Source organism: Sorex araneus, chromosome 4, assembly GCF_027595985.1.
Source record: "Sorex araneus isolate mSorAra2 chromosome 4, mSorAra2.pri, whole genome shotgun sequence".
Lineage (NCBI taxonomy): Eukaryota > Metazoa > Chordata > Mammalia > Eulipotyphla > Soricidae > Sorex > Sorex araneus.
In genome coordinates, this window is record NC_073305.1 from 106803447 (window position 1) to 106827844 (window position 24398).

General features: G+C 35.6%; 1 protein-coding gene across 4 annotated transcripts in view; it reads right to left on the reverse strand.

The window, feature by feature from the left end:
• Positions 1-1303: 1303 nt before the first annotated feature.
• PHIP (pleckstrin homology domain interacting protein) overlaps positions 1304-24398 on the reverse strand; it is a 142635-nt gene continuing 119540 nt past the window's right edge. Inside the window, exons 36-42 of one of the 4 annotated variants that reach the window (XM_055134740.1) lie at positions 19656-19808; positions 18774-18937; positions 18067-18326; positions 17092-17289; positions 13277-13903; positions 2765-3049; positions 1304-1702 (exon numbers count right to left, since the gene is read on the reverse strand). In XM_055134740.1, coding sequence (XP_054990715.1) covers positions 3006-3049; positions 13277-13903; positions 17092-17289; positions 18067-18326; positions 18774-18937; positions 19656-19808 — 1446 coding nt within the window. In that variant the 3' untranslated portion in view covers positions 1304-1702; positions 2765-3005. Of the gene's footprint in view, positions 1703-2764; positions 3050-6315; positions 6361-8640; positions 13904-17091; positions 17290-18066; positions 18327-18773; positions 18938-19655; positions 19809-24398 lie in introns of those variants that run through there. The other 3 variants (XM_055134742.1, XM_055134743.1, XM_055134741.1) reach the window with 3 other exon arrangements.

A 24398-nucleotide genomic window follows, 5' to 3' on the forward strand; every position in this document is an offset into this window, starting at 1 on the left:
TGTTCACATAATATTTTTGTTTATTTGGGGGTCACCCATAGGTGTGCTTAGGGTTTATTACTCCTGGCTCTGTGCTCAGGGGTCACTCCACGCTGTGCTCGGGGGATCTTATGCAGTGCTAGAAATTAAACCAGAGCTGGCCTCATGCAAGGCCTCACATCACTGTCACTGTCACTGTCATCCCGTTGCTCATCGATTTGTTCGAGTGGGCACCAGTAACGTCTCTCATTGAGAGACTTATTGTTACTGTTTTTGGCATATCCAATACGCATGGGTAGCTTGCCAGGCTCTGCCGTGCGGGCGAGATACTCTTGATAGCTTGCCAAGCTCTCTGAGAGGGGCGGAGGAATCGAACATAGGTCGGCCACGTGAAAGGTGAACGCCTAACCGCTGTGCTATCACTCCAGCCCAAGGCCTCATATACAATACATTTTATAGAACAGTGACAAAACAGTTTACCTTCTGTAAAAGCATCACTGTCACTGTCACTGTCACCCTGTTGCTCATCGATTTGCTTGAGCGGGTGACAGTAACATCGTTGTTACTGTTTTGGGCATATCAAATACGCCACGGGTAGCTTGCCAGGCTCTGCCATACAAGCAAGATACTCTCAGTGGCTTGCCGGGCTCTCCGAGAGGGGCAGAAAAGCATACAAAATAAATATGTATACACATTTTATACATGCATATATACATCACAACATATACTACAAATTATTTTATGGAGAAATAAAGAGTATGCTATTAAAGATATAGAAAAAATATATTAGCAAGAATTTAGGTTCCATGTAATATTCATTTTTCTACATGCATACAATATGTGCCTCTTTACCCAATATTTACATATTTAAAATAACATGGCAGATCTGTAAGCACATAAATATATAGTGCACCTTTAAGTTCATTAATAATTGGCATAAAATGAACTCAGAAAGTAAGACTGATAGAACAAAAGATTGTATCTTTAAAAATAGTTCATATTTCCTATGATGACACCTCTGTTTATATATACTATGTATGATATATATATACATAAAAGCTAGTGACCTCTAACAGAAATAAATAGCTTATACATAGAAAGAAAATGAGCTTTTTTTAATTAATATTTTTATTGAGTCACCATGTGGAAAATTACAAAGCTTTCAGGCTTAAGTCTCAGTTTTATAATGCTCAAACAACCATCCCTTCACCAGTGCACATACTCCACCACCAAAAATCCCCAGTATACCTCCCACCACCGCAGCCTCCCCAACCCCACCCTTGCCTTTGTAACTGATAAATTTCACTTTACTTTGGTTAAATTCAATATTTCAACAAAAATCTCACTATTATTGTTTGGAGTTTCCCCCCTAGACCTGAAGAGATATGAGGTCATGCAGCCATGATATCGACCGCGTGGTTTTGGATTTCTGTATTTTACTAAGTCCAGGGAAATTTCTGGAGAAACTGGATCATTGCAAGCTTGTACCTCTCATTAATGGTCCTCATAAACTGGCGGTCACCACACCCTTCGCCCCCGGCAAGGAAAAGGCTAGAGAGAGAAAAACCTTTTCCCCCTGGGCAGACATGGAGCCACGACTTAGTTCGAAGTCTAGAGACATTTCTGCAAGAAGCTGCCGGTACCATAAGTAGTTTAGCTGGCCTTTGGAATCATGTTCGTGCAGCTGCAGAGAGGCCACACACATGCGGCACCGGGGTCACATCTGTGGAGAGGCCCAGAAAATGAGTTTTTGCTTTCAAAATTGTTCAAGTTTTAATAACCCCTCTTTTTGTTTCTCTGTGCAAATTCATTTTTTGCCTTTGACAGATATGATAAATTAATTTATACTTTCTCTTTTAACATGAAAATAGTGTACTAATAAAAATAAAAATAAATAAAATACAATACACAGCATAATGCTAGATATTAATTGGATCAAGGTGTTGATCATTATTCAGATCTTTCAACTAAAGATCTGAATGTTGTTCAGATAGAAAGATCTGAATTTGAGATCTCTATTTGAGTATTTCATTTTTTTAGCATTTATATTTTCATCAGATCCTCCCAGTTCTTTAACCTTTTTGGTATAATTTATCTCTTATTGAATAAAGGGTGTTAAAAATTATAAAAAATTAAAAAATAAAAACAATAGTTTAGCAGTATGAAGATTCCTCAAAATATTAAAAAACCCTATACACCATCTAATAATTTCACTTCTAATATATTCAAAGAAAATTAAATTAGTATCTCAAAGAGATAGTTATTCTTTCATGTTCATTACAGTGTGAAGTAAAATTCATAATATGTAAATATAAAATGTTTATCTTCATATGTATGTATATTACTGCTGATAACAAATTGATGGCTTTCAGTTATGGGATGAGTAACTTCTGGGTTTCTGATATGCATCTTGGTGACTCATGTTAATAATACTCTATTGTATACTTAAAAGCTCTTACCTGTTCTCACTACAAAAAGTAACTATGTAAGGTAACAGATATAGTAACTACCTTAACTGGAGCAATAATTTCATAATGAATATATCAAAGCATCATATTGTGCACCATATATTCAATTTTTATTTTCCAATTAAAACAAAAACATATGGGAAAAGAAGATAAAAATGTGATGAGAACAAATGAATTAATACAAATTAAAAGGACACAACAGAACTCATTTCCTTTTCTAGAAGACAAAAATACAACCTGTCACTGATAATTGCTTCCTAAGCAACAGCAAAGTAAACAATTATAAATATTTTCAAATAAAAATGTAAATATATTACCTCCAACATCTATGAAGTGTTTTGCAGTCAAGCCGGAACAGGAAGAGCTATCTGAACGTCGGTTTTCACCAGGGCTTTCTCCATTGGCGGCACTGTACTGGTCATAGCGCACCGCGCGCTTGGACCCCTTGGTCCAGGCGGTCGCGTACTCCAAGAGCCGCACAAAGCGGAGCGCAGGGGCTCCTCCACCGTGGGCCACGCCCTCTTCTTGCTGCGGAGCCGGCGTGGGTCACTTCATGGGTCACTTCGGAGCAGAGCATGACCGCAGGGCGCGAGCGGAGCCACCTAAAGCACCGAAACAGAAGCAGAAAAAGTGATAACTTAGTCCCCTAAATAACTGTTTTAGAGAAAATTTATTATTGTAGGAGGCAAAAAAAACCCTTGGGGTTGTTTAAGAAAAAGTATTTTGCCTCCAGAACCCAGCCACAGTCATGTTCAAGGCAAACGCTGTGCTGTCGCTCCAGTCCAACGAAGTGTTCCCATGAGTCCCATGCAGTGTCCGAAAATAAACTTTCACTAAATACATAATTTTAACCATTTCTCTCAGTTTAAAGAAGCTTGTGTTAACGAGGTATTAAATGATTTTATTAACTTAAAAATTTCAACAACGTGTAGATCATTGAAAAATGTAACATCAGAAATCCAAACTCAAGAACATTGAAAATCAAGACTCAAGGAACAAGGTGCCTCTAATAATCTTTCAAATGATAAAAATTATGAAGTTAATTCCGTACTGTAACTTTTAAAGTTGCAAATCAATCTAAATCTTATTTTTAAAGATAGGCTATTACATGGGGTTGGAGATAGTACAGCAGGTAGGGCATTTGCCTTGCACATAGTCCACCTGGGTTTGATCCGACATCCCATATGGTCCCCCCAAACTTCCAGGAGTGATTTCTGAGTGCAGAGCCAGGAGTAAGCCCTGAGTACCACTGGCATGGTCCGCCCCCCAACCCCCCACAAAAAAACCCCAAAAGATAGGCCATTACCGAAGTTTTGGTAGCGGAATTATCATAATATAGTACTTCCATGTTTTCAAAATAAATTGTCTTGCTTTTGCACACCAGGATTACTGGTAGAGTAGGAGAAAACTTGTATGAGAGGAAAAAATACAGTTCTCAGGTGGTTTTAATGTGCAGTTGGAATCTGACATTTGTGTTTTATGTTTGGTGGAGCTATACCACCTAAATTCCCTTTTTTTCAGTCCCTACCTTTCTCATTCAAATTAAAGATACTAATTCAATGCAACAACAATTTCAAAGCTCTTGGTGAAATACGCAATATACAAAATTGCTCACAGATTTCCAATAAACCCTCCATTGTCCATATGTAATGAGGAAACAACTGCCTTATTAAAGCACTGTTACATTTGGTTTAATGAGCTGAATTAGGTTTGGGGGGTTATCAATAAACATTAGTAAGTTATAGCTCTACAATTTAGGAATTATAGGCAGATAATGTTATGTTTAAAATGTGATCTCCTGGCCATTCTGTGGATCCCGTATACTTTGTTGCATCGCTGTCACTGGATCACTGTCATCCCATTGTCATGGATTTACTTGAGCGGGCACCAGTAATGTCTCTATTAAACTCAGCACTGAGATTTTAGGAGCCTCTCCTTAGTCATCTTTCCCAACAATTGGAGGCTCTCACGGTCAAGGGAATGAGCCCTACTGTTACTGTTTTTGGCATATCGAATATGCCACAGGTAGCTTGCCAGGCTCTGCCATGTGGGCGGGATACTCTCAGTAGCTTGCCAGATCTCAGAGAGGTGTGTATATATCTGTTACTGTATTTTGGATATGAATATACAACGGGGAGCTTGCCAGGCTCTTCCAAGTGGGCAATAGACTCTCGGTAGCTTGTTAGGTTCTCCAAGAGGGAGAACTAGGCTACTAGATGTCCGGGAGCTTGGCTTTATAGTCTCTGGATGTTGGCCATTACATGGATGTTGGATTACATGGGGTGGGGGTAGGTGGGAGGGTGGAGGGGGAAGTCTCTGGGTGTGACTGCTTAGCTACTTTGTTGCATAATTATGCTAAACGTTGAGACTAGGACTGTGAATCAGCATTTCTAATAATGTAACAATGTAGTCAGAAGCCCAAAACTTGAAAAAAGAATATTTGACTTACAAAAATTCCATGTACATAGAATTCTTGAACCAAGGTTCAAGACAAGAATTTCTCCCTCGTCTCCTTCCAAATCCCTCCTTCCCTCTCCCCCTTTTCTTTCCCTTTTCCTACCTCCATTCCCTTCATACCCTTTCCTGTTCTGCCTTTGTGTCAAGGATCCTCCAATGAACTTCATCATTGAGCCACACTTCTGTGATGCTGTTATTCAGCCTTGCTCCCCTCCTTCCTTTACTCAGGATTGAATATTGCTTCACTTGGGATTGGTTTTATGGATTTTCCAGTCTTTCTGATCCTCAGGCCTCTCCCATCCCCAAGGATTTAAAAAATTTTTTTTAAATTAAAATCCTTATTTCCAGGTTGACTAGGGGAAACTGAACACGTCTAGAGATACATTATTGGAATTAAGCAAAGAAAACATGATCCGTCACACTAGTGAAATTTATTACATACTGTCACTGTCACTCCATTGTGAGACGTTACTGTTTTTGGCATATCGAGATACTCTCGGTAGCTTGCGGGGCTCTCAGAGAGGGGCGGAGAAATAAAACCTGGGTCGGCTGCGTGCAAGGCAACAACCTACCTGCTGTGCTATTGCTCCAGCCCTACATACTATCTAAATTAAAAAAAAAAAAGTTATGGGTACTGGAGAGATAGTACACAGGGTTAAGGCACTCGCTTAGCATGTGGCTAACCCAACTCAACCCTTGGCGCCACAAGATCTCCTTCAGAAGTGACACCAGAAAGCCAGTACCTGAGCATCAGCAGGCTGTGGTGACAATCTTTACCCACCCCAATCATTACTGTAGTGAAAAAAGGACTTCTTGATGGCTTGTATATAGGTATATAAAAATCAACACAGAAAGATGTTTTTAGGGCCAACATTGTAAATAACACATATAAATCATTCACTAATCCAGTCACTCAATTGGGAGTTAGTCTGTTTTGATTTCCAACTATGGACATGTTCCCACCTTACTTTCTTCCTGCAGCCCCCGGGTTACCATTTAAACCTCTAGTCTTCTGCCATAGCCCTATTTATTCAGCTGCTTTTGAGTATCTCAGGGGTCCATAGAAAGGGTTGGGGGCTTATGGTACCTGCTTGAGAAACTGCTTTAATGAATGATGAAATAGTAATCACACCAAATTTCTAAAGTTAGTTGCACTTGCACTGTAGTCCCATTGTTCATTGATTTGCTCAAGTGGGCACCAGTAGCGTTTTCATTGTGAGACTTGTTACTGTTTTTGGAATATCGAATACGCTACGGGTAGCTCACCAGGCTCTGCCGTGCAGGCAGGATACTCTCTAAAATCAGTATGCAGTTTAAATAAATTAGTAGGAATTAAAAGTATGGCTCAATGGACTTAAGTGCTTTTCATGCAGGAAGCCAGAGTTTAACCCTCCAAGACACATGACCCCAAATACCATCAGGAATGTCAGTACTCCCTGGGTACTACCAGATGTGTCTGTAAATGAGAGAGAGAGAGAGAGAGAGAGAGAGAAAGAGAGAGAGAGAGAGAGAGAGAGAGAGAGAGAGAGAGAGAGAGAGAGAGAGAGAGAGAGAGAGAGAGAGAGAGAGAGAGAGAGGTTATTACGACAGGTATTCTATTACTTGGCAGAATTTAATTAGTACAGATTAACCAAAACACTATCAGTATGAATTAACACTTTAGAACAGATGTCTTGTACAGATAGGTAAGACAAAGAAAAATTGTATGTGAAAAGAGCCAGTGCAGTGATCAGTGCAGTTGAAAAGGAGTTGAACTTGGTTTCTACAAAGGTATAGTGGAGGAAAGTGGAGGGAGGTTACTGCTGGGAAGCCTGAGCTGCTCTTTAATTTCCATGTAATCCTCTCCGATTTTCCCTCTCATAAAAATACGGTTATTTTAAATGTCCATGACTTTATATTTAATAAGAAAATGTAAATTCCCACTTGTGAAAGATGTTCCCTTTAAAACCGTTACATTCTACACTTATTTTTTTCTTTTTGGGTCACACCCAGCGATGCTCAAGGGTTACTCCTGGCTCTGCACTCAGGAATTACTCCTGGCAGTGCTTGGGGGACCATATGGGATGCTGGGGATTGAACTCGGGTCGGCCGCGTGCAAGGCAAACGCCCTACCCGCTGTGCTATCGCTCCGGCCCCCTCTACACTTAATTTTAAATATCAATTTATTTTTTGCAAATTGGAAACTAATTTTCATCTCAAGCACCCATAATCTTAGCTGAACAAATGATTACAAATCTTCTGAAAGCTTTTATTTTGCTTTCCCAACACTAGACTAAAAAATTTCAGCATGCTTTTTAACACTGAAACGAAATTTTTCAGAAGCCTTCTAGAAATAAACTAGTATTTTTTTTCAGTAGTAAACAGATTTCAATTTAACTCTGAATAATAGTATTGCCAAAATGCACTCAAAAATTCCTTTCTTCTAAGGAATGAGATTTTCCACCTATTACAACTGGGCTGTAAGCACAAGACACAACTTGCTTGAAAGCTAAACATTTAATAGTACATCTTAGGTACTAAAAAATTCAAGACTGAGTGATGAGTACAAAGGAAAAAGTGCATTTACTTTGCAGATTAGTCATTTTTAACTTTATAGGTGAGGAAAATAATTTCAAAATGATGAAATAACTGCTTTTAATTCATTCCATTACACTATGCTGCTAACATTACCTAGCTAATTAAAAAGTGTTTCCATTATTCATAAAAATAACCAACATAATAAATGTTAAGTGTAAGAGAATATAAATTACTCTATTACAAAGAATATGTTTTTAGCTTTGGTTTTTAATTCTGCCCCTAATGAGGAAACTAAGCCTACAACATGAAGTTAATGTAATTAAAAGAGAAGTCAGTGGAAGTGGTTGCCACGAATAAATTTTTTTGCACTTAGAAAGTACTAAGAAACTTCAGAACTGTGCCCAGGAATATTTACTTGCTCTCCTGACTCAAAATTTGTTTTGTATAGTCAATTATACAAAACTACTTGAGAAATAACCAAGAGCACAAATTCATATGCTTAACTTGAACTGTCATTGCCATTACTAAAAAGTTTCTGGAAGTCTCAAAACATTCATACATGTCAAATAAAATTATTTTTTTAATCTTTTTTAATTTTTTTGCTTTTTGGGTCATACCTGGTGATGCACAGGGGTTACTCCTGGCTCTGCACTCAGGAATTACTCCTGGCGGTGCTCAGGGGACCATATGGGATGCTGGGAATTGAACCCGGGTTGTCCTCATGCAAGGCAAATGCCCTACCCGCTGTGCTATCGCTTTAGCCCCCAAATTAAATTTTAATAAAATAGCAATAACAACAAATCAGTATCTGTACAACTGCCTAACAAGCACATTTCATCATTTCATTAAAATTTCCCCTCAGAAATTGTATTTCCCATTTTTGAAAAACTATTTGTGCAAAGTGTTCCTTTGGAACATACCTTACATAATCAATTGAATATCAAAGTATGTATTACTAGTAGAGTAACTTACACAGAGCAACAATCAACAAACTTGTTTATAAGTACATATATTAAAAAGTAATTTTTAAAACTCTTACTTGGAAAATTAAATTACATTAGGATATCCAGGATCCTTTACTTGGCTAATTTTACATTACAGAAAACAGTGCTGGAAATTCTAACACAATAACATTCATATAATAGGCTTTGTTGAAATTATGTACTAAATATTGTTGCCAAAAAAATCATAAAGAAATCAAGAGCCTCTACAAAATAGCTTAGAAAAACAAGTTTTCTATTTATTTAAAAATAAGTTTGTAGTTACTACATTGCAGGGACAGGAATTCTTACACATACATTCTAGTTCGTATAAAAGGATTCAAAGAATTATGCATCAAAACTAACATAGAAAGTGTCCACATAACAGTAATGAAAGGTCCAATCATTATGTACAAAAAAGAAAGGGCACTGCTATTCTGATGTGAGACTGCCATTTATAACATGATACTCCAAGTTTCAAGAAAGAAAGAAACAAAACCTCAATAAAGCTAAATAATTTGTTTTAAAACTCTGTTATTTATTACATACAACAAATTTGCTTGTGTTTAACAGTTTTCTGTACAAAATAAACATAATTTTAATTTGAAAATGTGTCAGTTTCAACTTTCACCCTCTAGGTCAGTTATTTAAAAAAAAAATTGAGCTACATTCTACATGTCTAGTGACAGGATTTAATAATTTCCTCTAAGATCTTTAGTAAGACCCTGTCTTCTTGTAGTTTTAATATGGTCCAAAATGTAACTGTACTTTGTGGCAATTTATACTTTAACATCATCACTAATCAACTTGCACAATCTTAAATCACAAGCAGATGTATGCATATGCATCATATGCATGTGTACTGTATTATCATCTCAAATCTATTCTCTTAGATCCTTAAATGTAAAACTCAGCTACCCACTTGTATGTATTTGGTTTGTGCCATTTAAGGTTAATTTCCTGATGATTTTATCTGCATATAAAAAATTTCAGAGCTATCAAAACTAAAAATATTTATAGCTCACAAAATTTTCTAATTGGTTTACTGCAGTGTGTACAAGGTATAACTCTGGAGCGTCAAAAGTGGTACTTACAGTCTTCTGACTTCTTCCTATTGTACATAGTACAAAATAACCTTTCATTTGGAGTGCTTAGTGTAACTAAAACAAAAATAATTTCTTAGTAAATCTGAACTGAATTCAAATCACTTGGGAATTTGAGAAACAGAGGGCAAGTGCAAGGAGGAAAGAGTGAATAAAGTTTATTCTTCCAATTTTAGTAGGAAACTAAATTCTCACCTAAATGTAACTAAGCCACTTCACAACCCGTTATGTAAAAAATACTTTGTATGTATGGGAATAATTTACAGCCCATAAAAGTACTTCCCCAATAATGACTTTTAAAACCACTTATTTCCTGCATATAAGGAGAACATTTAGAGCCCTTTAAACAAACATGGTATTTTGGTCCTTTCAACCAACTCAAAAATAAATTTCAGGTGAACAAAACCATTTAGAGTAACAATTTGCTTTTATTAGATATAAAACTGAAACTCAAAATTGTTTCCAGTTAACATTTGAGATCTATAGGTATGTATAAATGGAATGCTAAAATTAAACTATTAACTTTGAGGAATTTATATAATAAGTCATATTTTCAACATATAAATGTTGCTACACCTCAAAAGCTACAAATGTTAATGTGATAAATCACTGCTGGCAAGAGTGTTTTAGGTATAGATGCTGCTTGAGGATGTTTTGTAATTCATTTCTAAGTGATAGTAAATTCAGTAAAAACTCATGTTTCAGATGTGACCTAATGAAGTTTAAAAGTATTCTATTAAAAATTCAAATAAAATATTTTTGTAGTCATCAAATATCAAGATTATTAAGCTATGCAGTAATAAAAACAATGGAAACAATACAACAAAGATTTAGTTTATGAATATATGCAGAAAATAATTAAATATTAAGAGATGGCAAAGGACAGTATTGTAAGATGGTATATTATCTATTGCCCAGAGTTGTGAGAATGAATTAAGATCAATGTTTAAACTGCTTGTGCATATAAATTTTAGAGTATTTGAATTGGGATTCAATGCTGGAGTAGGAGAGATTATTCAAGTACATAAAAGTATGTAAATTGATTTCTATTTTCCATGCTTGTAGTAAGATATATTTCTCAAATGAGTTTTTTGTTTTTTTATTGCTCACCTAAAAGAACTGCCAACATTTCCTATGGCCCATAAACAAGTAAATACATGGTATCATTGTCTCAAACAGGCTATTTTTCCAAATAATGAAACAAAACAGAATGGTGGTGGTTTCAATTTCTCAAATTTTTGCAATGCATAGAAGCTAAATTATAAAAATATAAAAGTATTTGAATAATTAGTATACTTTAAGTATTTCAACTGCCATGAATCTGACCCAAGTAACTGTTTTTTTTACTAAGAAACCAGTGTCTAAGAAAGTCCAAATAATGTCATAAATATACAGTGTCTTCAGAACAAAAGAAATAATAGTTGAAGGTAAGATTTTGCTGGAGGATATATTCTACCCTAAGACTGTGTATGCTCTTCCTTTTTCTGCGCACACCTTAAAACTATACATGTAAATTTTACAAAAATGAATTTTAGTCATATTTTTTCTAACAAGATGCAGATAAGATCAGGAAATTACATGTTTCAAATAGATTGCCTTCAAAAGCAACACATCAATGACTTAAATTTCAAACATATACACTTATTTTCAATATGATGTAACTGAAAAACTCATTTTACTGTACAACCAAGTTATCCATTTCTGCATGATGAAGAGTTTATCTACTGAATTTTAAGTATAGTTATAATTGTTAGAAAAAATATACAAAAAACCTGAAAAATCTGAAATTATCTTCCAACTGCAAAATCACAGCAATCCAAGAAGGATCTGGAAAATGGTTTACTTAATTTCACAGGAGTATTTTTGTACAAATTTAGTTATAAACAATCTAAAAAGCCCAAATGCACCACTTTCCATTTGCCAAGACAATTAAATAACAGCTAACATTGTCCCTACCAGAAATAAGCAAAGAAATAATTGTATTATATATTTTGCCAAGGTTCAATTTAAGACTTTATTTTTCTACATCAGGGTCATGCTGATACATATTTTCTCCATCCTCACGTTTTAAAAAATGTAGTATTTGAAAATTTTGGTTACATTTTTGTACCATACCAGTCCTCAGAAAATACTACATTCTTCATTTAAAAAAATGGACAATAATTTTTAAACAATAGAAATGGCATTTATGTCAGATTTTAAGGTATAAAATAACTAACTGTACCATAAACAAATAAATAACTGCTTTCCTTTTCCATAGCAGTACATATAGCAATACATTCTCCTAAGTCATATAGTTATCATTTACAATAGACAACTTAATTTTACTAATGATGCAAAAAATAATAGAATACAAGGCACAATCATTAAATGGAATTTTTCTTTAGGGTGTATATTGACATACCAGCGTGATAAGGATACCGTAAAAAGTGCAGAAAAAACACAATGTGCAATGAGACCACTGTATAAAACATGATTGCATAAAAAGTGATTTGGCCTATTTTAACCTTTAATAATTGAAAATAACCAATCTTCCCCTTAAAATTAAACTATAAAGTATGACATTTTAAAATTATTTTTATTCTACTACTATCTAAAAAATCCTGAAAAAAGAATTTATACCTGGGTAATAGTATATAAGTATGTGTTTGTATATATATTTATTTATACCCATTTATCAATATATACACATACACACACAGACATATTTCTTTGTAAGTCTGTTTAGCCTATTAGATATGTCTAAAGTTTAGAAATGACATTATTCCAGATCAATAAGTAAACATCAAATCCCATACCTTTTTTCCTGTATTTTCCTTGAATCCTTTAACCACTTAAACAGTTTCTCTAAAACATCTCTGTCAAAGGACCCACCAGTGCATTATTTTCTACTAGTACCAAAAAAGAAAAGATACATCTCAGTGTAGCTTTTTCAATAACTTGCTCTTTAGAATAATATTCCTTTCCAATATTGAAAAGTGTATGCTGTCCTGACAGTCAAAAACAGGCTTTCCACTGCACTGATTCTCAGTCTTTGGCACAATAAACAGAGATTGAGTGATTGATATAAGAATCAAGGTCTGAAAAATTAGACAGTCAAATGTTTTCCAATGTGGATATGTTTCCTTTCATCAGTACATTTTCTCTAAGTTTGGCAGAAATGGAATATAGCAAAAGCATCCTCTAGCTTCTTGGTAGATGAACACTCTACAATTAGAAGTTTATTTTAGAGTATCAAATGATGGGAATCTTATATTTACCTTTAGAGGAAACACAGTTTTAAAATTTCCTGCTACTCTGGTTAACATCTGTCTTCCTAGGGGCATGAGTTCTTTATCAATAGAAATGTGTTTTACTAGGTTAAAAATAATTCATTTTGACATGAATGCTCTATCTTAGGAATCTTATGCTCCTTAAATGTGTAGCAGAACTGTCTTTTCCAGAGATAAACATGGAATTTATTATAGGTCCACAATTTCTTTTGTTTCAAACAGTGAATGAAATGAATGTTGAAATGCATAACCTACCTAAGGGCAATAAATAGCAAACATTTAAAATATATATGTATATATTTATATATATATTCATTTAAAGAAGTGAAGTGTCCTGTGTTTTTTTGTTTGTTTTTTTGTTTGTTTTTATGCAAACCAAACCATAACACTCCCTAATCCACCATAGCAGCAAGGAAGCAGAAGTCTTAAGTTCTACATATTCCTTAACTGTACCTGTTTTATAGATTTTGAAATAAAATATTTTGGTACAAGTTACCAACCAATTAAATTAGCTTTTGCTTTTTCAGTCAACTTTCGGACTCGTCCTCTACTAGAAGTTCCAAAAGTCAAAGAAGTGTCTTCAAACAAGAGTTGCCTCTGTTCCTCTTCAGAGTCATCCTCATTATAGAAAGCTGTCCTTCGACCTTGGTTTCTAGTTCTCATGTGGGTTTCAGAGCCTTTAAGTTCCTCAAATTCTTCTTCCTCATCCATGGGATCATCTGTCTTTTTGCGGTTACTTCTCCTTAGCATTTTAACACTTGTAGGAACTATAAGGTCTGAATCTAGTTTTTGTGTCTTCATCTTTCTTTTGGGTTTTCTGCCTCCACGACTCTTCTTCTGTAACAAATCTTCCTTGACGATGTTAGTTTCAGAAAGAAAATTGCATGTTGAAGAAGGAACTACTTCATCTCTGATGGGATGCACATTATTTTGCTCTAAATTTTCTGGCTTTACATACTGAAGTTTTTTGGGTTTTCTACCCCTTTTCTTTTGTATAACTTCACCACTGTTAGTATTAGCTTCTACCTTAGGCTTCCTTCCAGGTCCTCTCTTCACAAATTTAGATGGCTGCCCTCCATGGCCATTCACTTGAATGCTTCCTGGTATGAGAGCATTATTTTTACAATCTGCAGAAAGAGAACAATACACTTATTATTTAAGTTTTAAAAGCCCAACTTTAAAATATTCAACTGTGTTTTACTTCTATATGACATTTTAGAAGACAAAATGAAGGGACTGGAGCGACTGCACAGCGGGTAGGGCGTTTGCCTTGCATGTGGCCAACCCAGGTTCGATTCCCAGCATCCCACACGGTTCCCTGAGCACCACCAGGAGTAATTCCTGAGTGCAGAGCCAGGAGTAACCCCTGTGCATCTCCGGGTGTGACCCAAAAAGTTAAAAAAAAAAAAGTGAAAATAAGAAAACAAAAATAATATACAATAACAGCATTTATTTTCTATTTAAAATTCAAAAAGCAGACCTTTTAATAAACTTTCTATGACCTCATACATTGGAAACAAAGCCTAATCAATAAAGAACTTTTCTAAACGAAGACTTTAAGTTATGAACTTATAGTCAAAGAATTAGCTCAGGCTTCATACTTAATCTTTACTATACACTCAAAATGTCAGCATTATTTTCATTACCCAAAATGACCTTCTTGTAACAGCTTAGAGCAATTATTCACTTCACTAAATAAAAATTTTTCCCTATTCCAACCTTCAAATATTTCAATTACTGAAAATAATCAACATAAATACCATGTCTTTATAACTTGGAAATATGAATAAACAAGCATATCTCATCTATACCTTTCTTTAATGACTTTTCCACAAAATACAGAGGAAAAGGAACTATCAAGACTGGAGAGGGGCTGGAGAGATAGCACAGCCGGTAGGGTGTTTGCCTTGCACGAGGCCGACCCGGGTTCGAATCCCAACATCCCATATGGTCCCCTGAGCACCGCCAGGACTAATTCCTGAGTGTAGAACCAGGAGTAACCCTTGTGCATCGCCGGGTCTGACCCAAAAAGCAAAAAGACTGGAGTGATTCACAAGATCCCCTTTCGGTTTTGATTATAATCTTTCTGATATCAAAAAGTTTATAGTGTATTTTCTTGTGCTCCTCAGAAGTAAAAGGATATCTTCTGTGTTTCATGTAAGAAGTATATACATCCACTGAAATACTCTGTATCATTTATTTAGACCATGGATTTGACACTCTTCATTTACCTCACCAATAAGACTGCACTTGTTAGTAAGTTCACTAGGTGTGCTACTACTACCAAATAAAAAATCTCATTCTAACAGACTCCAATAGAAAGATCATTATATTTTATAAAATAGTAAAAAAAAAAAAGCTGGAAATCACATTCTAAATAGAATTTATTAAAGTTATAATAAATTATCTTTCATTGGTCACAAATCTGTCCAGGCCCCTTCTTGTAAAAAAAAAAAAAAAAAAAAAAAAAGAGAAGCAATACAGGGATTAAATTCCTTTCTTCTAAATTTTGAATTTATTTTGTTATGATGTGTGATCCACAATACTGTATTAAAAAAAAACTATAAAGAAATGGAAACTTTTTTGTTATTGCTTTTGTTTTTGAGCTACACCCAGATTTCAATGGAGGTAAACATATTTAAAAAGGAATAAATTTAACTACATGTTAAGTGCCACAAAAGGAAATAAACAAGTATTTTGGAAATTGAAAAAAGTGCTTACGTCTAAAGAAAAACCCAAAGTTTCTTTAGAAGAAAGCTTCCTGAAGGATACAACACTTGCAACTCTTGAAACATACATTTAAAAACATATAATGGAAGGAAAAAGGAAAAAAAAAATTAGAGACTTTCAAGGATGACTGGAAAATTAAAGGGATAAGGAAAGCTAGAATTAGAATAACCAAGATCTTATACAGTAGGCAAAAACTTTCTAATCTAATTTTAAGTGTCATGTAAAGATGGGGGGTAATCTTAATTTACTGGACATGTATTATTATCTGCATATATGCCAGAGAGAAATCAGAAAGATCACATGGCAGGGAGTGAAGTGAAGGGATGGTGGAGAGAGAAAACAGGAAGTAAGCCTATTGCTTGCCTGTCCTGCATGCATCTGACCCGAGTTCAGATGCATATGGCATATGGCATAAGGCATATGTTGCATAAGTTGCATATGGCACCCCTTATTGCCTAGAGCCAGCACAGTTTTAGAGTACCACTGTGGGTGGCCACACGTTAACATATTATTGGGGAGTGGAAGGGAGACAAATAAAAAAGATGACTTTGGCTGAATGTAAAAGATGGGCCAGGTACAAAAAGAGTTACAAACTAAAGCAGGGGGGCAATTAGAAAATTAGGATAATAGGCCAGGTGAAAAATTTTGTAGAACTAAATTAAGGCCACAAACTGAAAATAAATTTTAGGAAAAAATAAATTTTAAAGGTATTTAAGAGACAGAAAGAATTAATGACTGCTAGATTTTAAGCATATTACTAGGTAGAGTCAAATGCCATTAACCAAAAATGAGAATGTTTTCATAAAAATAAGTAAATTTGAGTGAGATTTCTGGGGAAAATAGTGAAGAAGAAATGGTTTAAATATTTCTGTACATATGATACAGAAATGTATTAAAAATCTTTGGAATTATGATGCAAAAAGCACATTTTCAAGTTGTTCACTAAGAAGTCAATTATTTTAACACATCATAGGTTGAGTTTTATCAGTTACTTTCTCCAACTTTCAAACAAAAAGGCTTTATAGTGAAAATCTGCAGTTACAGAACATGATGTCTAACTAAAAAATGTCAAAAATTATATACTACAGGTGGGGATATAACCTACAGGTAGAGCTCATGCTTTCCAATGAGTGAGGCACTGGGTTCAATCCCTCAATCCCTAGCACTGTCAAAAAACAGTAGTATACTAGAACTGAGATGAGGCATAGACAACCCAGATAAATTATTTAGTAATAATATCTGTGTGTTGGGTTTCTGAGGTACAGAGTAACTTTTAAATAAGTAACATAAAAAGTAGATACAGGGTCCGAGAGACAATATACAGTTACTAAGGCACTTGTGTTGTAAGTGGGTAAACTTAGTTTGATCCCCAACACTGCGACGTTCCCCTGAGCAGCACACCACCAGGAGTGGTCCCGGTGCAGAGAAGTAGCTCCCAAGCAATGCTGGGTGTGGTGCAAACTCTAAGCCCTCTCAGTTCCCCCTCTTTCACCATCCTGGAAAGCATACATAAAAGCTAACTTCAACAAAATCACCATTTAAACAATGATTTACAGTATTATGAAATATATAAACAGCACTTTACCTTGTTCAATGGCAGCTGATGATTTTGTAAGAGTAGCTGTCTTTGACAGTACAGGTGACTTCATTTTACGCTTAACTGGCTTTTCCTTTTCTGTATTTTCTTTGGCAGAATTATTCCTAGTGCCATGACTAAAACTGGATTGACCAGGGCTTGGAAGAGTATTCAAGGACTTGGAATGTTTCAAAGAATTCTCTAGAACTGAAAGGCAACACAAGAAAGTAAAAGCTAAACTTTATTTAATTCTAACATAAGCAAGGTTGGAATTATTTCTAACCTAAACTATGACTTTACCAAAAGGAAAAAAGATGTAGGGTTCTTAGAACTATCTAAGGAAAAACATAGTTTATGTATATATATTGTGGGGACAGAACTGAGGGTCTCACATTTGAACAGAAGATCAATGAAATCCATTTTCAAACAGGAAAAACATATATGCACACAGAAACAATGAACCATTCTAGCCCCTTTTTTCTTAAAACACTAAGCAAAAAGAAATTGTCAGTATTTACAAATATTCAGCATATTTCACCTTGTAAATAAAAATTTAGCTAAAAACTTATTGTCACTGTCATCCCGTTGCTCATCAATTTGTTTAAGCGGGCACCAGTAACGTCTGTCATTGACAGACTTATTGTTACTGTTTTTGGCATATCCAAAAAAAAAAAAACCTTATTATGTATGTTAATACAAAATTAAAAATGGTACTAAGTAGCTGGACATATCACATGCCTAGAAGTTGGATCCCTGGCACTGCCCTGCACTGCATATTCCCCTACCCCACCAGATATACGCCTGGCTTTGAGACTGCTCAGTACAGCCACGATGACCCTTGGCAGCACTCCTTCACTGTACCCAAGCAGAGATCCATTCAGCCAGTTTGGCTAAGTACTGTTGAAAGCTGCCCCTGGGTGCCCTAAGCACTGCTCAGACCTCTCTGCCCCATGACAGTAAATAAAAATTCTTGCTGATGCTTACTTGTTTTTCCTGGTACTGCAGAAGCATTTGTTTTAGAAATAAAAGTCTTTGCTGCTGAAGAAGTAGATGGTTGTTCAGTGGTAATTGGGTCTACAGCTACTCGGTTGCTTCTGGTTCGAACTACAGAACTGGATTCTGTTTTGCCATTTATCTGAGTGGCATTGTGCCTCGGTGGTATTGAGCGTGCAGGTGCAGAGAATGGAGAGGTAGACATATCTGACTTTACTTGGGGTTTTAGTATTCTTTTTTTCCTTTCAGGGCTGTAAATAAAATAAAATTATTAGTCATAAAGATCTATGTGTATGAATTTTTTTTATAATACCACTGGATTCAATATTTGTGCTATTATGAAGTATGTTAAAATATGAGATTTGTAGTGGATTTCATATGGGTGTGAGCCTTTGAAAAGTGAACATTTAGTGAAGGATCGCCATAAATGCTATAGTTATATGATAGAAAGCATGATGCCATCACTATCCTAAAAATGCTGTTTTACTGTAGAGATTTAGCAGTTTGAATTTAAGCACTTACACTAGTAAAGCTTTAGTTAAAAGATTAAAAATCCTCCACATCATAGGAACTTGCATGTCAATTATATCATTCTGCAATATAGGGAATAGTAAAGGAAGTATTAAAAACCACCAAATTCTATCATTTAGCTGACAAAGTTATAGATCAGTTGATGCTATTAGAAAGAGATCAAATACCTTGATGTAGCACTGCTAGAAATAGAACTGCTTCTGTTTCTTTTTTTCCTCCTTTTGGTTATTGTATTTCTTTTATGAAAACGAAGAGCAGATTTATAGTCTGATAAAACTGAACTAATGTGTTCTTCAAAGAAAGCAGATAAGCGCAAACTCATGCTGTAAATCTATGGTAAGAATAAAACACTGTTTAAACATTTTTTCAAAGAGAAACAGCATGCTTAGCAAATACTGACAATTTGTAAATTTGTAAAAATTTGACAATTTGTAAAAAATCCACTACAAAAAATATTGAACTCTATTAGTTGAAACTATTTAAGGTTTAATATTGTTTTCCATTTCAGAGGTAAAGCTAATATCTATCCATTCTCCCAATGTGCTCTCTTTCCAGTGTCTTGTCTACCTAAAAAGTAGTAACAATATCTGTAACTGCACACTGGTTTTTATCAACAATTCACAAACATGTTCCTTTACCTTAATATGGGAACTAGCTAGAAAAGTAGTCCTAAAACACAAAGTATGTTTTATCCATACAAGAAAAGAAACCATTTCTAAACCTAATTGACATCAATTGTTACTTCACTGAAGAGAACAATGTAAAAAGACATTCTTTATTTTTCCCAGTAGAATACCACCATCCGGAACATAATGCAACACTATTTTATTTCTAAATTTTAAGTAAAAGAAACACCATTTTGCCACTTGACATATTTTTTATTTTTATATTTTGGTTTCTGGGTGAGATCTGGTGGTGCTCAGGGATTCACTCCTGGTGGGCTGCTCATGGGAATATCTCTCTGGCCCGTACATTCCTTATAGCTTCACTTAATTACTCAATTTTAACATAAAAGAAAACTCTCTCTCTCTCTAAATGTAGATACATACCCGAGATCTTTTGCTTGGTGTGTATGCTTTGGAATTACTGAAAATAAGTCTGACATCTTTACATAACTCCATTGGCGATTCATAATTCCCAGCCTCTAAAGTTTCTCTAACAGTAGCAAAATCCATTGGAGTATCAATGATGTCTCTGTAGTCCTAAGAGAAGGAAAACAGTGGTATTAATATTATTGTTGCTATTGTTAATATTTGTACCACAAAGAATTACTTTCTAGTATATGGATTTTGGTGATAAATTCAAATGGTAAAACAAGAATTGTTCCTAGCTTCCTTCGCGAAGGGTCACCTTTCCCCCAAGCAAGTGTTTGTTTTTGCAGGGGAAGGCACACCCTGCCAAGCTCAGGGGTTACTTCTGGCTCTACAGTCAGGAATTCCTCCTGGTATGCTTGGGGGACCATCTAAGTATGCTGAAGATTAAACCACAGTCCACTGCATGCAAGCCAAGTGCCCTAACCCACTATCACTCTGGCTCCAGCAATTATTATTTCATGTCCTCTCTTCTATTGCAATTAGCACGATTTAAACAACATCTGAGTTCAGCTTGGGACAAATTACTTGGGGAACCTGTAGAGCACAAAACTATGCTGGGAAAAGGAACAAAAGAGTACAAAAAAAAACAAAAAACAAGTCTTGAACTACAAAATATACATCTGATGTAAAAATTTGTAACACTGATCTACATATAAACTCTAAAGGTTTTGGATTCATTGAAGTAATTTTCATATTAAAATAAGATTAAGATTAAAAAGCAATGGTATTAAGTTAACATCTCATGTATGGAAGCCTGACTCAACTCCAGTAATTCTACTGGGAATTTTTCACAATAATCAAGAACTATGAATTATAAATTTACTTCCAGAAACCAGTCATTTGTAAGTCTCCTAGTCAACTGTGTATATAAAATATGTACTACATTAAAAGCAATAAAAAGCTGCTGTTACTCTACTGTTGAGGGCTTCCACTGAGTTCTTCATTCATTGCTGGTGGGAATGGTTCAGCCTTTTTGAAAAATCAAATGGCATTCCTCAAAAAACTAGAAATTGAACTTCCATCTAGGGGCTCAAAAACACAACGCAGAAAAGCCATCTGCACTTGTATGTTCTGTGCAGCACTATTCACACAGCCAGAATCTGGAAACAACTTGAGTGCCTGAGAACAGATGACCACATAACACAACCATGGTACATTTACACAATGGGAATACTACGCAGCCACTAACAAAAATTGTTATGAAATCTGCTTATACATGGACAGACATGGAGAGTTTCTGCTGTGTGAAATAAGTCAGAGGGAGAGGGACAAACATAGAATGAGTGCACAAATTTCAGAATATTAAAATGATACAGTATGAGACTAATACTCAAAGACTACAGAAATAAGGGCCAGGAGGACTGGTCCATGACTGAGAGCTGGCCACAAGTGGGAAGAGGGGGAGAGGCAGTTAGGACACAGAAGATGCAGTTAGGACACTCACTATAATGAGTTGGAAATGATCACTCTGGACAACAAATGAGTGCTAAAATGAAGTAACATAATATATATGATAACCTTCTAGTACCTGTATTTCAAACCACAAGGGGGGGAAGAGAATAAAATTCTCTGCTATAGAGGCAGGATTTTGGGGAAGAAAAAGTGGGTACACTGGTGGTGGGAAATATATACTGCTGAAGGTTTGGGTGTTGGAACACTGTATGACTGAAAACCAATCATAAACAACTTCTAATTGTATATTCTCAAGGTGAGCCAATAAAAACAAAATATAATCAAAGCAGAAAAAAAAAAAGCACAAAGACAACTGCAGAATACCAAAGCAGTATCAAAACATGGTTGCTTTTTGGAGGGACAAAAAATACTGCACTTCCTTTTCCAGAGTTCCTGAGTATTTATTTGTAAAAATATGCTTGGCCTTACACTATAAAGTTTAAATATACTTAAATATATTTGACCATAAAGGAGGTAATACTGCATTTTACAATTAGGGGAGATTAATTTTATAAAAATATTGTTTTTTGAGTCATACTTGGAGGTGCTCAGGGCTCTGTACTTAGGGATCACTTCCTGACTGGATTGGGAGGACCATAATTTGACGGCAGGGATCAAAGCCAGTTTAACCACATGTAAGGCAAGCACTCTACCTGCTATTGCTCCAGCACGAGAAACAATTAAAAAAATTATTATTATTTTTTGCCTTGTGGGTCACACCCAGTGATGCACAGTGGTTACTCCTGGCTTTGCACTCAGGAATTACTCCTGGTGGTGCTGGGGGACCATATGGGATGCTGGGAATCAAACTTGGGTCAGCCATGTGCAAGGCAAACACCCTACCCGCTGTGCTATATCACTCCAGCCCTGACAATTAAAAATTTTCCGTAACAATTGTGTGCCTTTTATTTCATTTCCTAATTTTATTCCTTAATAAGTTTATACAACAACTTTCTTTGAGAATTTTTTAGGTGATTCCGTGAGTTTATACAACAACTTTCTTTCAGAGAATTTTTTAGGTGATTCCATGAGTTTAATTTTAGTGATTTTATATTTCACTCCCAGAAACTATTTACATTAAGAATAATCTATCATCCAATTTCCTACTTAAATAAGGTTATTTTTTTTCTTTATACCTTTAGCTTCATCTATAACCAAAACATCAATGGAGGTTTCACAATAACCTATGTTTTCCCTTTTATGGTACACATGTCATATTACAATGAATGAATGATGCTTTGTATTTAAATATATTATTTTGGAATTACCTACTATCTTTTGACGGGGGAGGATGCTAATATTCTGATTTATCATTTCTGTTGTCAAGATATGTGATAGATCATCCCCTCACAGCTTGATATTTTTCTAAATCAATGATTCTTCTTCAGTAAGGATTCCCTCTACTCACCTCCCCAACCCAGTTTTTGGGTCAGACCCTGTGGTGCTCAGAGATTACTCCAGGCTCTGAACTCAGGGATCATTTCCGGTGGGCTAGTGGGATGTTGGGGATTGAACCCAGGTAAGGTCATGAGCAAGGTACATTACTTTACCTAATCTGGAACCCATACTTGGATTCTTGTATCAATGACTAGTGAAAGCTTAGAGATTTCTCTTCTCTTATAGCAGAGGATCTGAGATACCCCTTCCGTGGGGAAAATACATTTCTGTTCTTTTCATTGGCAATGAAATTATTTAAGTCCTGGTCTCCAATTTCCTTACTCCTGGCTCACATGGCTTCACAAAGCACACTACAGTGACTGAATACAGATACTGAGGCTGGAAATATAGTTGTAAGGGATAGAGCACATTACTAACATGCAAGAGGCCCTGAATTTGGCCCTGGTATGATTCCTAAGATCCACCAAGCCTCGTTTTGGAAACTTAGTTTTAACACTGATGAAATCAACCTGCAATGAATTGTTGGGCCTGAACGCTGAAACAGTTTCAAATGAGTTGGCTAGTTACTGTGGGGAGTGTACCTGGGCTTGGAGAATTACTGGAAGACCACACCCCTCTCTCCATGCACACAAAATAGAACCCAGACATTATGTTTATTTCTACTCTTCTGGGGAAAAGTGCACAAGACGAACACATGGAAACTACCGACAAAATTAAATTTTCTAAATATGTGGTCAAACTTGAGAAATAAACAAAAAACTCACAGATTCTAAATACAGCAGTAAAAACAAGAGCATAGGCTAAAGCTCTTTTTTTTTATAAGAGTATTTTGGAAGGTAGGTTTCAAATTAGCCAAGCTTATCACATTAATGGAATTGAGATTTCATGTTTCTTAATTTTCTTTCTTTTTTGAAGAGTGGTGGTAGGGAGGTGGGGTCACAGTCAACTGTGGTCAGGGCTTACTCCTGGCTCTACACTCATGGCTTATTCCTGGCGGGGTTTAGGGACCATATAGGATGCCAGGGATCCAACCTGGGAATGCCGTATACAAGGTAAGCATTGTACTGTACACTTCCCTCTGGCCCCATGTTTCTTAATTTTCATCACTACAAGTTAAACTACACATGAAAACCAGATTTACTGTACCTAACTAGATCTCGGGCTTTTATATAATACTTAATTTTTAATCACCTGAAACCATAAATGTTATCAGCACATTACAAAATACTTTGGCTTGAGGAGTAAAAAAAATAATGCTAAGCTAAATCTAGATTAAGACAATATGCAAAAATAAATACCTGGGTATTTTCTAAACCTTTCACTATGAATTCTCTAAAGATGGTATGTGACATATATAACAATGTCTCCTTAGGAGTATGAGAGAGGAAATCTTGGGTCACTGGTGGAGGGATACTGGCATTGGTGGTGAATTTAGAGCTAGAACACTGAATATCCAAAACCATTATTAAAAGTTTTCTAAGTTGACTGCTGCCACACCAGGGGCAAAAAACAAACCAAAAAAACAAGTTTTGTAAGTCACAGTGTTTAAATAAATAAAGCCTCCTTATATTTGATTATAGCACTTCAAGTTTCAGATTATAGTAGGGGGTGGGGAGATAGTACAGCAGAAAAGGCACATGACTTACAGCCAACACAGGCTCAATCTCCAGGACTGTCAGGAGTGATCCCTGAGCACAGAGCCAGGAGGATGCCCTGAGCATTGTTGGCTGTAGCCCCCAAACAAAATGAAATAATTTACTGTATTTCATTCTGACTTTATTCCTTCTCACAGGAAGGTTAAGTATCATTTCTTAATAATTTACCAAAATAAAATTATGAAATTGATGT